Source organism: Cucumis melo, chromosome 6 (assembly GCF_025177605.1).
Source record: "Cucumis melo cultivar AY chromosome 6, USDA_Cmelo_AY_1.0, whole genome shotgun sequence".
NCBI classification, from domain to species: domain Eukaryota; kingdom Viridiplantae; phylum Streptophyta; class Magnoliopsida; order Cucurbitales; family Cucurbitaceae; genus Cucumis; species Cucumis melo.
In genome coordinates this window covers 30,935,092-30,952,076 of record NC_066862.1, presented here as the reverse complement: position 1 = coordinate 30,952,076, position 16,985 = coordinate 30,935,092, and the positions used below count along the sequence as shown (strand labels likewise).

At 32.8% G+C, this 16,985-nt stretch overlaps 2 protein-coding genes and 1 pseudogene across 3 annotated transcripts; 1 reads left to right on the top strand and 2 right to left on the bottom strand.

Annotated features, from left to right (window-relative positions):
• The first annotated feature begins 152 nt into the window (after positions 1–152).
• On the top strand, positions 153–4,142 carry LOC103490993 (WPP domain-interacting protein 2). Its single transcript, XM_008450762.2, has 3 exons — positions 153–420; positions 728–1,948; positions 3,138–4,142. The coding sequence occupies exons 2-3, from the start codon at positions 823–825 to the stop codon at positions 3,824–3,826; spliced, it is 1,815 nt and encodes a 604-aa protein (XP_008448984.1). The 5' UTR covers positions 153–420; positions 728–822; the 3' UTR covers positions 3,827–4,142.
• A 3,015-nt stretch (positions 4,143–7,157) lies between these two features.
• Positions 7,158–10,772, bottom strand: LOC103491133 (uncharacterized; annotated as a pseudogene).
• Positions 10,773–12,485: 1,713 nt separating this feature from the next.
• LOC103490992 (uncharacterized) lies at positions 12,486–14,127 on the bottom strand. 2 transcript variants are annotated; one of them, XM_008450761.3, is made up of 2 exons: positions 13,760–14,127; positions 12,486–13,325 (listed from the first exon to the last, which is right to left on the bottom strand). In XM_008450761.3, the coding sequence occupies exon 2, from the start codon at positions 13,321–13,323 to the stop codon at positions 12,592–12,594; it is 732 nt and encodes a 243-aa protein (XP_008448983.1). In that variant the 5' UTR covers positions 13,324–13,325; positions 13,760–14,127; the 3' UTR covers positions 12,486–12,591. The 2 variants fall into 2 exon arrangements, with proteins under 2 accessions (XP_008448983.1, XP_008448982.1); XM_008450760.3 differs by having other exon boundaries at positions 13,880–14,126.
• Positions 14,128–16,985: the final 2,858 nt, after the last annotated feature.

Genomic DNA, 16,985 nt, shown 5'->3' with positions numbered 1-16,985 from the left:
GAAAGAGAAAAAAAAAAGATGAATGAAACAAAGGCCATTGTCATAGTTGATTTGTTCATCACAAGAGGAGATTGATCAGACGGTGAAGGATGGCTGACCGGTGTGGGTTTGTACTGTGTGGTCTTTAACGCAACCCATTTGCTTGCCATGTGGCCCCATCACTCTCCTCCACGTTCTTACTCTTTCTTCTTTCTAACAAATTTCCCTTTTTTTCCCTTTCTCTGTTTTTTTTTCTCTTCTCCAGTTCTTACCCCATGGCTTTGATTCTTTCGATTCCCCTTTCTTTCTATTGATTTCCCACTTCCCTTCTTCATTTTGGGTATCCAATTCCCTTTAATTTTCCCTCTCTCTGCTCCTTTTCAATCCCCTCTCCAAAACCTTCTACTTTTGGTTGGAGGTGGAGGGGCTTTGAAATTCAAGGTACGTTCCCATTTCTTCCACTATCTTGCTCTTTCTTTTCATTTTTGGGTTTACTAAGCTTCGATTACTTGTGTTGATTAATTGAAGAATTTGGACTGTTTAAGCTTCCTGTTCCTTCCAATTTATTAACCCTGTTTTGCCTGTTTTACTTGCGATCGAATACCCACTTTCGATTTTGTTTCTGGGTTTTGTTTTTCGTTTGCTTTTGATATCTGGGTTGATTCGTTTTTTTTTTTGGTTTTTTTTTCAATGTATTTTTTTTTATTATTTGGGTTATTAATTGATTGTTTCGTTATGTTTTTTTTAGATTTAAGTGTTGTTGAGGCGGAAGGATTCTTGTTGTCTTGATCTGACTTACATTTCGAGTATTTGGGGTGTCGGAGATCTCTTTGGATTTGTTTTATGGATTTTGAAAGCGAATGTTCGGCTCTTGAATCTGTGGAAGACAATGAAGTGAACCAGGAAGCTATTCCTTTTGATGATGTCAACCGAATCAGAATCAATGGCACCTGTGCTAATGATGCTGACCAGTCTTGTGCTGCTGAAAGTGGTTTTAATGATAGTGTATCCATTTCACCGGCTGCTAAGGGAAAGGATTTAAGTGGAGAAGCTGTGAATTCACCTCCTTCCATAACCAAATCTCCTCTTGACACTTCTTCTCCTGTAACAAAAGGGTATGGATTGAAGAAATGGAAGCGTATTCCTAGAGATTTTGTGAAGGATATGAATTCAAGTGATGATACTAGTAAAATTTTGAAGAGGGCACTCTCTACTTCTGGGAATCCAATTAAACCTCAACTTTCTCCAACCGAGAATAAGCAAAATAATGAAGGTTCCGTTGGATCTGTAACCCCATTGAGGAATATCGGAAATGTTGATGGCTTGGTTTTCCATGGTTCTAGTTCCAATTCCAGGTTTGCTTTGGGGTCTGCCTTTAACCCCGGCACAGATTCTGAAAACAGTGAAGATCGAAGTAGCAAATCTTCTACAGCAGCCAGTGTTCCAAAGGCGAGGTACGATCTGAATACCGTCTTAGGACATGTGCGGGAAAAGAATAGGATAAAGAGCATCAGTGGGAAAAGTACGGGTGGTTCTGGCCAAAAGGGTCAACAGGGAAAGGGACGTGTCGAAGGCAGTAAAAAGGCAAGGGGAGAAAGAATCAAAGTTGAGAAGGAGAATTCTCAGTCTAGCATTGAATCTGACTCAAGGAGCTCCTGCTTTGTGTTTAGGCAGGGCACTCTTGCTGCTGCTAGCAATGGGAACCAAAATGAAAGGTCTGTTACGGACGATGGGGACAACAGCGATGGAGCTTATGCAGGTGATCAACAGTTTAGTGAAGAAGCTGAAACTGCATATAGGAAAGAGGATGAGGTAGAAGCTGAAGATGTTACTCAAGATAATTTGGCAGCGGACTTGTCTTGGGAAGTTAAGGATGAAAAGGATAGGAATCACTGGTCACCTTTGAATAAGGATCCCATGGATGAGTCTATTCTCAGCCTCCAGTCTGCGCAACATGCGCTTGAAAAAGGTTCATATACTCTTTCTTTAAAAAAATTTTATTCCCTATAGTTTTTAATTGCTATCGAGATGGGATTATTAGGCAAATGTACTTATATCCGTTATTTTATACTCTTTCTAATCAAGGATCATGGTATTGAATTCTAACTAACAATTTCTTCCCCTTAAAGACTTTTTTCTTTAGCCTTCATGATTTGATAATGAAGTAATGATTTATCATCCATCATGGCTTTCTTGAAGTTTTCTTCATGGCATGCCAATTCATGGAAGCCTTTAAAATTGTCATCAACATATCACTATCTTTCATAAAGCTTATGGATGTTCGAATCTCTCGTCATCTCCCTCATGCTTTGGCTTCTAGTTGATATTGGATAACGTTATTTTATCACTTTTTGGACAATATGTACATCGATGCATTATTTGTGACAAGTATGCTCAACTGAAATCTTTCCTTCCTTTTCTAGTCCCTGCCCTTCTACATAGCTAGCACTCTGATATTCTGTAGCGATTGTTGGAAAAAAATTTCGTGACGGACTTGTATCTAAATAGGCCTTGAGACTTATTACCTCAGTGCCCCAACTAGGTCTACATGTCGTTGAGTTAGCAATCATTAGCTGATCATTTGTGTACTTATAGAGCGGCGGGAAACTTTGTACCATTTAACAAGTAGAGGAGTGAAGCTGTTGGTATGGAAAAGTTCATGTGTGTGATTTTTGATATCTAGAACATGTTTGTTGACTTGAAAATATCACCTAGTGCCCATGTTGTGCTCAAGCCATTGTAGCGACCAATCTATGTCATTGCATTCCTTCATTTTTTCTGAGTAAAAATTGTTTCTATAAAAGAAAATGTCCTACAAGTTCTCCAAGCAATCAAATGTAGTAGAGAGTCAAATGTTTACCCCGTAGAATAATTGAGATTTGAGCAAGCTTGTATGAACAGTCACGAATATTATATTTTTATTTATTACATAAGTGTCAGGATGGTTGATTAGGTTCTCATTCCACATCCGATGTGACTTTTTGTGTGTGAAATTCTGCCAACTTATCAATATGTTATTCTACACCATGGAATTTGGAATTTATTCATCCAATCTGGCTGTTTCTTGCTGGATTTTTCTACAGATTATCAGCTTCTCTGGTACTTTGGGTTAAGCTAACAATGTGACATCTAACAATATGTTATTCTACGCTTGCTAGAAATCAAGAAGCTGAGGGAGATTGGAAAGGACGAGATAGCATCTTCCAGCATAATCAATGATGCTGAACCTTCAAGTTTTGCGCATGACAACCTAGAAACACAAAAATCCAGTTCGTCTTTCAAAATGGGTCCCGGGAAGGCTGCTACAAGTTCCTCTGAAGCCACAGTTCTGTGCTTGACAGGAAAGGTGAAACTTTTGGAGACCAAATTAGAAGAGACGATGTCCATACTCAAATCAAAGGAATCCCGAGTTGCTGAACTGGAATCATCCATTAGCACCAGCAAGTCACCCAAGCAGGAAGAAGTAATGGAAATAGAGAAGGAATTTGAGAGGTTTTTTAGGCAAAGACTCGAAGCAGAAATTGAATATTTGGCAATAGTAAGAGCAATTGAGAATCTACAATGTGGAATAGTAGTTGATGGTAAAAAGATTTTGGCTGATGAGCAAGTAGAGGTGATGAACAGACTTAGAGAAGCTGAAAGTAAAGCTACAGCGCTTAAGAAACGAGCAGAGGGATTGGAAAAATACTGTGGTGATGTATTGGAAACCGAGGAGGTTTTGACGACTCGAGGGGAAGTATTCAAGGTTAGTTCTTGTGCATTTCTGCAGTTGATACTCTTGATCCTCGTTCTTTGGCTTTTTGTCTTGCAAATGCCTTCACCTGCTGAACTAGTTGTACCAACATAATTAAGCCTAGAAAAAGGAGATACATACTTTGTGAATTGAACAGTGTTTAAACTAAACGGTTTTTTTTTTTTTTTGTTCCCTTTTATCATTGTGCGTAGAAAAAAAAATGGAGGAAAAGGAAAGGGGCAAGTAGGAATCTCAGTTGTAAGTTGTTTAATGGGTTTTTTTGTTTTCCTTTTGTTTTCTTCTGCTGTAACTGTTGTAGTCATGATTTTTGATAGACAACTAATAGAGCTCTAAAAACGTTGCAAGCGCTCGATGAATTGGTATACAGTATTAACTTCTCGGAATCGAATGCATTCATTCATTGAGATTATACTTTCTGTTATTAGTTGATGTATTTGATGAACAAACATTATGTAATGATACTATTATCTATGGCTGTATCGACTCGAGGTGGCTGTAACTCAACCCTCGGGTCAAGTTTATTGGAACAACCCCTTGCTTTTTTGGGAAGACTGCAGGCATACTACTTGGTGGAAATGCCATATTGTGAATTATTGAAGACATGGTATTGATGTTGATTATGTGCACTGAAACTTATTCTTTCTTTAAAATGTTTTGCTTTATGGTGACTGACAAGACAATTCCAAAGGACTAGCCATTGGTCTTAGGGAAATGTAATTGCCCTGACTCTGTCGATCTTTTTAGCTGAGAAGGTGCATTTTAACTAGTTCTGATATATTCAAACGAATGGTTTAGTTTTTGATTCATCAATTTTCGTATTGACTTTAGGGAAAAAAAAAAATAATAATAATTCTTACAAATTGAATTAGTTTAAAGCATTCATAAATATTAAATTGAATTTGAAAGGTTTGTATGGTAAGACAAGAAGAGTATTTCTCTTTAGAAAAGAGGGTGAGAATTTCATAGGATAACTTGCAAAAGATTGGCTACATAGTTGTGACCTTTTTGCATGGCATTTTTATTCAACAGTGAAATACGAGGTGAGACTAGTACTATGAAAGTTAAAGAAATAATGCACTTTTTTATCACTTTTTGTCGAAGGGCTAATAAAAAACCACCCAACTCAACTTAAAAGGCTAAAGTCTAACAAACATAAGACACTCTTCTCTTATCATTTGAAATATTTTTGTTGCTAAATCGTATAAAAAAGTCATTAACTTTCTAAAAAAAATCCCCACTTTCACTATTCTGTATTTACACCAACCAAAGAATGACCCTCCCAAACTTAAAGATGCAGAAAGCAAGATTCAAGAATGGCTTCCTTGGGTGGTAGCCTGTTGAGATCAAAATCCATCACTAGGCTCTTCTGATCGGTTCGATCAGTTGACAAAGCTACTGTCGACACCATTATCTTCGGTTCAATGGTCGTTCCAATGGCAGCATTGGCATTTTCCTTTTTAATGGCAATAACAGTTTTATTGGCTTTGTAATGGCCAGACTTATGCCCTCCCAATGCTTTTGGACTTGCGAATACTTTGCTGCACATGTTACATTTATATTTCTTCTCCAAAACCCCATTATTCTTATTTTCTTTAGCACGCACAGACTTCTCGTGATCAGAATGAGTCTCAGTCTTCACTCTTTTTGTGTTGAGTCGATCACTAGAGATAACATCAACTACAGTATCGGTGGTGGTAGTGGAGGAGGAGGTGGTAGCAGAGGAGATGCTCTTCCGCCCTCGTCGGCCAGTGAGAGGCCAAGAGTGTAAAAATTTAGAACAATCAACAATATCACAGGTGGGGGAGGGAGAGGGAGAGCTTCCTCGGGTGGCTGCGATGATCATCGGAGTTGAAGCTTGGAATAATAAGCCTTTGTCCATTGGTGTTTCAGAATCAAACCCCATATGATCAATGGAACAAAACTGCTTCTTGCAATCGTTGTCGTTACAGTCGTCCACCTTGGCAGCTGGGACATCGCTGTTTCTGATCTTGATCTTGATCCGGAGTGAATTGCCATTGTGATCCATTGAGAATAGAGATAAGATATGGAGAGGTGTGGTGGAAAGAATTAGAGATTAGGGTTTAGGGGTTCATGAGAAGAATAATAATACGAAGAGAAACTAAAAGGATTGAGAAGTTTAATGTATTGCTTAGGGAAGTCAACGAATCGGACTTCGACACAAAGACTGCTTTATATATATATATATAGAGAGAGAGAGAGAGAGGGAAAAAGAAAATTATATATTTTAGATTTTTAAGTTTTGAAGAGTTTTCCAAATCAATTTAGGTTTAATTTCAAAATTACATCACTTTTATTTCTTTAGAATGAGTCAAAGCAATTTCTAATTGGATGAAAAATGGAAAAGGAGCAGCAATAGGATTATGTTCCCTACCTTTCCTTGATTATATTATATATTATATATTATATATTATATATATAGTTGATATTAAAATATAATGTTTTGTATAATAATTAAATTTTAATCTTTAGTTTTTTTAAAAAAAATTAAACCTTTTAAATATATTTCATACGAATGAGCAATTTAACCATTTGATAAGTTTTTCTTCCTTTCAAACGTGGTGATTTTAAGTTAGTTAATTCTTATTTTTACTAAATATAACAAAAAAAACTAAATTTAACGTGAGAATTTGATAGATTTTACGTATTTTCTAAATAGTTGAAAATGTCCCAAATTGGACATCTCTAACACTAACACATGAAACCCATTTTTGCACTCGTTAAAAAGGAAAATACAAATAAAATAATATCAAAAAAATTTTAAGGATATGTTTGTTTGTGATTTAAGAAAAAAATGTTTTTCAAAAAATTCTTTTTTTGATTAAGTTCATTTTTTGTGAAAATTGTTTAAAATACATTTAAAAAACAAACTATTTTGAGTGATTTTCAAATATTCTAATTTTTTTTCGAAATAACTTATCTTTTAAATTAAACACTTGAAAATGTAATCCAAACACACCTTATATTTAATCTCTATTGTAATTATTATGCAAATAACATATCCTTAAATTGGAAGACTTCTCTTTCTTCTTCTTGTATTCTCAAACTTTGGCACATCTTGTAAAATTTATGTATCTTTTGCATCGTGCGTCAACCTAATTGAGATGTATGAGTGTGTCCCATCCATCGGCCTCTAATTCTCTCTTGAAAAAACTAATTCAAAATAATTATATTTTAACATTTAAAACTAATTTTGAGGTAATAATATATTGGTTTGGAGTGTTCTAATTTTCATATACTGCAATTAATATTAACAACTTCATACAATTAACTTAACAACTGACTAACATTAACAAACATTAGTTCAATCCACATAACATACTCTTATAATTAAGAGACCAAGAATCTATATTGCTGAACTTAAAAAAATGAAGAAAATAGAGTTTAAAATATTTTGTATTTTACATCAACCAAACCAAGGTTGATCCATTTTAAACTCAAAGATGCAAACAGAAAGATACAAGAGTTGTTTCTTCGTCTTTGGGTTGCCGATCGTTGAGATCAAAATCCATGAATCTAACGACATCGTAATCTTCGGTTCAGAGGTTGTAGTAGTTTCCTTTTTAATGGGAGTATCGTTTGTTTTATTGAGTTTGTAATGGCTCGACTTATGTCCTCCCAATGCTCTTGGATTTGTGAATACTTTGCTGCATTTATCACATATATATTCCTTCTCCAAAACCCCCATTCTTTTTCAATGGTCTCTTGTGATCAGAATGTGTTTCAATTTTCGACCTTTTCATGTTGAGTTGATCCCTAGCGATAACATAAATAGTGGTGGCGGTAGAGAGAGGTAGTGGAGGAGGTGTCCTTTTCCGTCCTCTCCGACCCCTGAGAGACCAAGAGGATACGAATTTAAGACAATCAACAACAACGTTAGAAGCGGCAGGAGACGGAGAGGAAGAGAGGGGGCTTGGTGGCCGGGTGGCAGTGGCGGTTGGAGGTTGGACTAATAATCCTTTCTCCATTGTTGTTTCACAATCAAACCAGCTCATATATGATCACCAATGGAACCAGAACTGCTTATTATCATCATTTTTGTCGCCATCCACCGTGGAGGCGACGTTGCATGCATTTCCTAAGCTTGATTTTCATCCTGTGTGCATTGCCATTGTTATTCATCCAATATTGTTGAATGTATAAAGAAAGTGAGCAAATCGAACTTAAACTCACTACTCACTTGGATTGGATTCTGTATATACATCAAAATCCAACTCTATAAGGAAATAGGAAACTACAAAAGTGAAGAAAAATAATATCTTTTTAAATTTTAAATTAGTTTCCTAATGATTTTAGGTATTACATCTCTATTTTTAAAATTTTTAGTTTTAATTTTTATTTGGTTCATAAATTTTAAGAATAAAAAAAAAAATTAATGATTAATTTGAAATATTTTATGATTTAATAATGTTTATTAATTAACTATAAAAATTATTGAATCGAATTTAATTTTTTTAGTGAAGTGAGGAAAATATAACTTATAATAAAAACAAAACGTAAAAGTGTGTTCTAAAATTTATTATAAATAAAATAAATATTACATATTTATATATATTTCCATAATAATCTCTCATTCATTTTAATTAAATAAATTCATTCTCTATCTAATATTTCCTTTTTTTTTAGATTAAAAGAAAATCTTTGTAGGTAGATATAATTACCTTGTTTTTCTCTATAAATATCAAATAAATTAAAAGTTATTAAAAAAGAGTCGGCTAATTAATTAAGTTAGAAAGGAGTTTCTTAGCTTAAATAGCATATATTATTATTCCCCACTAAAAAAACTAATCTTCATGAAGTCTTTAAATTAATTAATTATACTATATATTTATAAATTTTAGAATAATATTTAAATAACTTTAAAGTAATATATCAATCTTGATATATGACAAATTATTATTAACATCGCTTACCAGATTTAGGAAAATAACTTCAAGTTAGATTGTACATATTAAACTTGATCATCTAATCTTACTTTAAAATTTTTCTAAGCCCTTAAAGCTAACTCTGAGCTCTTTATTTGCGTCTTATGAGCTAATTGAACTTCTTATGGGTCCATTATTGAACTTGAACTCCTTATGGTTCTATTGAGCTTCAACTAAGCTTCCATGAATTCTACATGTCTAGCTAACTTTGAACTTTTTATAGGTCTATTGAGCTAGCTCCAACTAAGCTTCTATGGGTTCTCACTCCTATGACTTCTCTAGACTCACAGCTTGGTCTCCGATCAGATCATGCTCCTTATGCTTCTTCTAGGGTTCTTAGGCTCACTTTTGTTCTCACTCTAAGCTCACTTTAGGCTTCTTCGAACCTCCTTTAACTCTGAAGAACTCTCTGCTGATCCCATTTTTTGAGCTCTGAAGCTCACCCAAGTTTCCTCCTAAGCTCATATGAGCAGTCACTCTTAAGACTTTTCATGAATACTCTTTATTCACGACTTCTGAGCTAACTGAACTTCTTATGGGTCCATTATTGAACCTGAACACCTCATGGTTCCATTGAGCTCCAACTAAGCTCCCATGAATTCTACATGTCTTCTGAGCTAAGTTTGAACATCTTATAGTATATTGAGCTCCAACTAAGCTTCCATGAGTTCTCATTCCTATGACTTCTGTAGACTCATAGCGTGGTCTAAGATAAGCTGATCCATGGTACATGCTCCTTATGCTTCTTCTAGGGTTCTTAGGCTCATTTTTGTGCTCACTCTAAGCTCACTCTAGGCTTCTTCAAACCTCCTTTAATCCTGAAGAACTCTCTAGTACTGGTTCCATTTTTTGAGCTCTAAAGCTCTAAAGTTCACCCAAGCTCCCTCTTAACCTCATATGAGCATTCACCCACCATGAGAGAGATCACTGTGCTTATTTTTAAGCCTCTTATGCTCACTCTTAAGGCTTTTCATGAATACTATGATCGTTTCCCAAACCATTCGTCAAAAAAGTAGAAGCAGACACTATTTTCAAATACATATATTTTCAAAAAGTATAAAAAAGGAAACCCCAAATATAAACATAGCAACCCAATCAATTATACAAGGAGCCGAAGCAAAATCTCAGAATCAAAATCAAATTTCTTTTCAATCCCGACTGATCATGTTTATATATAAAACATGAATTAGTGGAAAGAAGATACACAAGAATTATGAACACAATCCCAGAAAAAAATTGAATTAATGAACAAAAACAAGATGAAAGAAGAAGAATTCTAAGCTCCAAATTTCAGAATCCATATAGAGATTGAAGTAGAGTCTTAGTTTAAATCTACAAACAGCAAGAGAGAAGGCAGCAGCTAGCATTATATATGGATACAAAAATGGAACAATGAACAATAATTATATATATATATATATATATATATATATATATATATATATATATATATATATCTTGATAGAAGACACATACTTCTATCTAACCAGCTAACCTATACTTGCTTTAACTTCTTCGTTGTCGTCGTGTTCCATAGTTGGGAGTTCATTGAGATCGAAATTAAGAATCTTCCTCTCTTGATGAGTACGAGTCGTCAAATTCGAACTGGTACGTAATAAAATTTTGGATTTGCGGTGACGGGATTTATGGCCTCCCAAAGCTTGGTGAGACAAATACTCTTTTTCACAACTATTACATTTATATACTTTCTTCAACTCAATTTCATTTATTTTCTTCATTTTCTTCACCTTTCTTTGATCCTCCACCACATCGGGATTAGAATAAAGAGATTCGAGTTTAGCTTCGGTTTCTGAAGAGGAAGATCTCGAGGAAGAGGAGGAGGGGGCAGCAGTGACACAGCTAATGCCCTTACAGCCCCTTTTGGCAGTAAGAGACCAAGAGGGCAGAGGCGAAGAGGAAGATGAAGAGGAGGAGGAGGCGATGGAGATTGGTGGTTGGATACCCTTCCATGATCTATCAGGATGAGACCTCATATGGCCATACAATGCTTTGATGGAATTGAATTCTCTATTGCATACTTCGCATTTACATTTTGTAGACTTTTCTTCTTCATGACCTTCCAAATAAAACTTCATATTATTGAATCAAGAACACTCAAAAGCTCAAAAGCTCAAAAGCTCAAAAGCTCAAAGGGAGGAAGAGAGCATATATGAGTTTAGGGTTTCTTATGATCTTAATCTACCTATTAAGTGTGATTGAATTATAAGTGAATATAACTTATAAGGAAATCTACAAGTTTATTGGAGAAAATCACTAAATAATCTCCAAGAGAATCATAGGGATTTGTTTAAAAGGATGAAAATATGGAAGGGGATTAATTACTTTTTGTAATCTCTTCCAATTAGTTGCATCATCATAACCATTATTCAACCAATTTCTTTTTTAATATATATATATATATATATATATATATATATATATATATATATATATATATATATATATATATATATATATATATATAAAGTGTACGGATTAGGGATTGATTTTTTACTAAACTACTTTCTTTTTTCTCTTTTTATTATTATTATTTAAAATTTTTTGCTGTTTGGGAAATTTTAAACATGGCTTCATAATCAATGTTAGAGTTTGATGGCCACCTTGTATATATATAGCACTTGTTGTCAAAGGGCAAAAAATGAATTTTCTTTTTTTAGTTTCTAAACGTGGGGCTCCAGAATTTCAATCTTTAACCTTTTGGACCAACTAAGAAGATTTTTTGTTCAAAAAACCGGATGAACCGACCAACCCATTCTACTTGACCGAAACCCCCAAACCATAATTGAGTTGATCAATTTCGGATCAGTTTTCTTGAGTTCATAGATTTTCTTCATCAGGTCCAACTTGAATTTGTACATATATGTGACTAAAATAATTTACATTTACCATTTGTTAGAACACCTACAAATTAAATCACATTTATTTTTATGGAAAAAAGCTAACAATTCCTTATCATTTAGGTGTCGCAAACATAATTTTTTTTAAACTTCAATGTATGCTAATAAGGAAATTGCAATTGATTATTTTGTTGTTATTTTCTTTAAAGGAAATGAAAATAATTTTCTTTCCTTTTTTCATTAACTTTATCTCGTTAAGAATACTATCTTAATCTTATGATCTAACTATTTGTCTTTTTTGTCTTTTCCTATTGATTGTAATAATATAGAAGTAATCAATCAAATTAGGGTAGATACCCCTTATCTCATTTATATAAAGGGGTATTTTTCATAAATATATAGTAATTACCCTATTGAAAATAAGTTCCCTTTATATAATAATACTTTTTTAAAAGATATATAATATCAATATTATCTCGTATGATATATAATTTAATGATTTTTTTTTTATAAAACTATTGTGCATTTTTTTTTAATCTTGAGAATCTCTAAAGAAGTAGAGTTTGGTTGTTAGATTAAGTGGAAGATACTGATTATATATATTAAGAAATGGAATTTGGTTACTATAAGTAGAGAAAACATAGTTGATTTATTTTGTTACTTTTTATAGGATTTTTTTTTTTAATTTTGATATCCATGAGTTTCTGGTCAACTTACAACATTTGGGTGTTATAAAATTAGTTCTACGTCCATAGATTGAACCCATTAAATTTTTAAATTTTTTTACCACTAGGCCAACTCAGGATGGTTTAGTTTGTTTATTAAAAACCTTCCTTTCGTATCATTATTTCTCCTCCACATAAAAAATGACCATTCTCATCAAAAAAATGAGTTGAATCCATGTTTGGAATTTAGCTGAGATTAATATCTTAAAAGTTTCCTTCACCTAAATTGAAACTTGAAGGACTAATAGATTAATAGGAAAAAAACACCAACAACTTGGAGAAGTTTAAATACATATGCACATTATGTGTATATATCTTCAAAATGTTTAAACTTAAAAATCTAACCACTTGGTATAATAGACACAGGTGGCAGGAGAAATGATGCCATTTGGGGTACAATAAGTGATCCTTGGACAAACTCCACATGGAATGGAAGCCATTGCTCCTATTTTAGGCTCCCCTTTGAGGCCTCCTCCTTGAGTACAATACTTATAACAAATCTTCCCAATTGGAATGAATTCAAATTCACCAAATCCAGAGCTCTTCACTTCCATCACTTGATTGTCCAACACCAAAGCATTTACAATCTCTTCAATTTGCTCTCTTGACAACTCTACTTTGAAAGCCCCACTCTGTTTGAAAGACTCCACAATTCCTTCAATGGTCATCAACTTCTTCCTTTGTATCATTCTTGCACAAACTTGTTTGAGAGTATTGATGTAGTCTTTGTCAAGCTCCCCATCACGATACCAGTTACCGCCGGTTAATTCCTTAGCCGGTTCGAAGTCGTTTGATAGGTAGAATTTCTTGCCTTTGTTTTGATAGTGTTGGACTATCTTTATCAGGCCCTTGGTTTGAAGAGACTTGAGGGATTTTGTTACTACACTTTCAGCAAACTTTGTCTCTCTTTTCATATCAAAAGTGCAAATCCCCATGCTTTGCTTGCTGCAAATTAGGTCATAAAGAACTTTTTCTTGCCCAATTAGAGCTCCTCCAGAGGAATTTTTCGTACCCAAATCTGGCCTTTTTCTCTTGAGGGATGATGGCCCTTGTGATTTACTCATTCCTGCACCAACATTATAGTGTTTCAAACAAATTGATGTTGGGAGTATCTAATAATTTGCTTTCTACCATGTTTCCTAACAAAAACAACCGATACTCATTTCGCAGAGAGTGTTTTTTCTCAACGGATAATCCAAATTTGGTTGCACTAATGTCAAACAAACTGATGTCTAATATTAGCTTTCATTCGGGTCATTGAAATTAACGAAACTAAATTTGAGTAATCTGTACAGAAAACTCTTTCTCCCAATCCAGCATATCATCAAACTTTCAATATATACAAAAACAAACAAACAGTAGTCACAAAAAAAAAAAAAAAAAAAACACGTTCAAAATCATTCAGAATTACCTTTGAAAAAGTGAAAAACTAAATATTAAAATGGTTATATAATCAGATTCAAATCACAACTGTCAATAAAATTACTTCTAAACATATACCCTATTACTCTTTAATCGTTTGAAGCTCCAACAACCATGGTGTTTCGAGAAGCTCCAACAACATAGTGTCTCGAGGATCAAAACGCATCTAAACCATCTTAATAAAAATGTAATTTGTACCGTTCAATCGTCAGAATCCGGCTGGTGGGAAGGACCCGTTGCCGTCGCCGGTGAAGAATAAATGAGGATAAGGGAAGAAGATCGTAGGAAAAAGAAGAAGGCGGAGGTCTTACAAAAGAATTAGGTTTTGGAGGGGATCAAAACTCAAATCTGGCACTAAATTTTTCAAATTTTTACGAATTCGAACCCTAAATTTGGGTTGGTCGGATGGTTGGGTTTGGTTTAACCCAAATAATATTCGATCCAATTGGGAGGTTGGTTGAGTTGAATGGTCGATTATAACTTTAAATTTTAAATACGATAATATACAATTAATTATTAAAATTTTATTAAATTTAAATATACAATATTAATAATATGTAATACAAAATTACAAATATCAACCATCTTAAAAGAAAAATATTAAAATTTCATAAATAATCCATAAAAAAGTAGTCCAACTTTATACAAAAGAAAAGGGTCAATATATATAAAATTCAGGTTAAGTTGGTTAACTCTCAAAGTATTTTTAGCCAACTTGCAGCCTAACCCGGTAAGAAAAATGAAAATGTTTAATCCAATCAAACGACAAAACTAATCCAACTCAACCCTTACTTTTTGGTTAGGTAGTCTAAATTGTTTGGGATGTTGAACAATTATTTAGACTCCCCTATTAAACTTATTGCTTTAATTAAATTGGATTAAAAACTTTAAATATATATTACAATTTTCACTAATTTATTTAATCGTCCCTCCCTATGTCATGAATTCTAATTTTGACCATTTGGTCTCGAGTTATAATATATATATACACATACAATATGGAATTTCTTTGCTATTTTTAATTGTTTTTAAAATAAAAGAAAATAACATTGCAGATGTAGGAATATATCTTACTTGCAACTTACTTTGATATGAATTTAAATTACTTATTTAATTCAATAGCTAAAAACAAATTTAGTATAATGTCTAACCTAAAATAAACTTCAAAATAAAAGAGAGAGAAAATTAATTACTATTTTTCTTAATCGAATTTTCTTTCATTTTCTTCTAGCTTCAACCACAAAATATGACCTTATTTTTTCCTAATTTATCTCTCATTAATTCCTGGTATTTAATATTAATTATAAAATTTTCTCATTAATTATTCCTAAATTTATAATAATAATAATAATAATAATTATAATTATTATTATTATTATTATTATTATTATTATTATTATTATTACAGGAACATTTTTTATACTACTTCTATTTATTACTTATAACAATAAACTATATTTAAGAATAATTAATAATTAATAACTAATTTAATAATGGAGGTCATATGTAATCTAGTACTAGAAAATTTTGCTTTAAACATAGAGTGTAAGTTAAAATTTTGTTTTATATAATAAGAGATGCAATTATGATTTGGTAATTAATTTTTATTTAAATATCGTTTTGATCATTTTGTTTGATTTTGGTCTATATACTTTCATACGTCTAAAATTTTAAAGGTTCAAATTTAAATTTCATTCAAATTGATTTAGTAATAACAACAATAATAGTTCATCTTTATCTATAGAATCTAAGGGTTGAGGGGAGAAACATTATATTTTCGTTTTGCTCCTCGATGGTTATTAGGTAATATCAAATTTTAAATCCTTGAATAAATTATTTTACTCTAAAAAAATTTATCATATTTTTTTTTACATCAAACATAGACGATATTAAATATTTTAAAAAATTAGTTTCATTTTGGGTAAATTTTGATTGAATTTACTTTTAACAGATGTTTGGGATAATAAGTGAGTTATATAGTAATAGGTTATTATAATGGAGTTATAATAGTTTATGTTTGGAATGTATAATATTTTAGTTTGAGTTATAATATTATGTGTTTGTGGGCATGGATTATTTTAGTTTGAGAAGAAAATAATAAATACTATAGCAAAGAATAAAGAAATTGTGAATTTCATATAGTAAAAACGGTAGAAAAGTGACAAATATTTAAGTGGTTAAAATAGGTTTTTTAAGTTGAAGGCAGAATGGTAATTATGCTAATGACATTTTTGCAAATATGTCAATCTTCTTTTTTTTAGGTTAAAAGAAAAGAAGAAGATTGAAATTGATAGGGGGCAACCGCACGTAGTTACACAGGAGAGAGAGACTTTTCTTTGCACACACCATATAAAGAGAAAAAGAGAGATCGCGATGACTTGGCGATAGTCCATGCTTGATGGTTTTGGGTCTCGATATCAGAGGCAACATACGGCACGTGGTTCTCTTAGTTTCTTGGTGTTCGGTCGACGCTAAAGTCGGATAAGGCGGTAATATTACAGATTGCATATTACTTTGTTGATATTTGTAATTTGTATCTTGAATTTACTCTTAATAAAATCCCTCCAAGCTGGTTCTCAAAGTGGATGTAGACCGAATTGGTCGAACCACTATATATCTTTGTGTCGTATATTCTTTTATTGCTTACTTTGTGATTATTCGGCTATTGTGTTCTGGTTAGTTTGGCGCTGCATACTCTGATTTAGTGCAGGAATTCGTAACAAGTGGTATCAGAGCTCCATTCGATCCAAAGAAGATTTGGGTTTTATGTAGTAGTTCGCCGTTGGCATATCTTGGTTAAATCATTTTTTGCAAAGATGGTTTCGACACGGTTTAAAGTGTGTCTAAGTTTAATGGGAAAGGTGATTTCGCTCTTTGGAGGAAAAAGATTAGAGCTATTTTGGTTCAACATAAAGTAGCTAAAATCTTAGATAAAGAGAGACTTCCAAAAAAATATTACAGAAAGTGAAAAAAGGGATATGGATGAAATGACATACTCAACGATTTTTCTGTATTTGTCAAATGAAGTGCTTAGGCTAGTGGATGAGGCTACTACTACATGGGAGTTGTGGAAAAAGCTAGAGAGTCTTTACTTGACAAAGTTCTTACCAAATAAACTATATCTAAAGGAGAAATTATTTGGATATAAGATGAACCAAAGTAAAGGCTTAGAAGAGAACCTAGATGAATTTCATAAGATTGTAGTTGATCTCAATAACACCAGTGAGAAGATGTCGAATGAGAATCAAATAGTGATTCTTTTAAATTTATTACCAGAATCATATCGAGAGGTTAAAACAGCTCT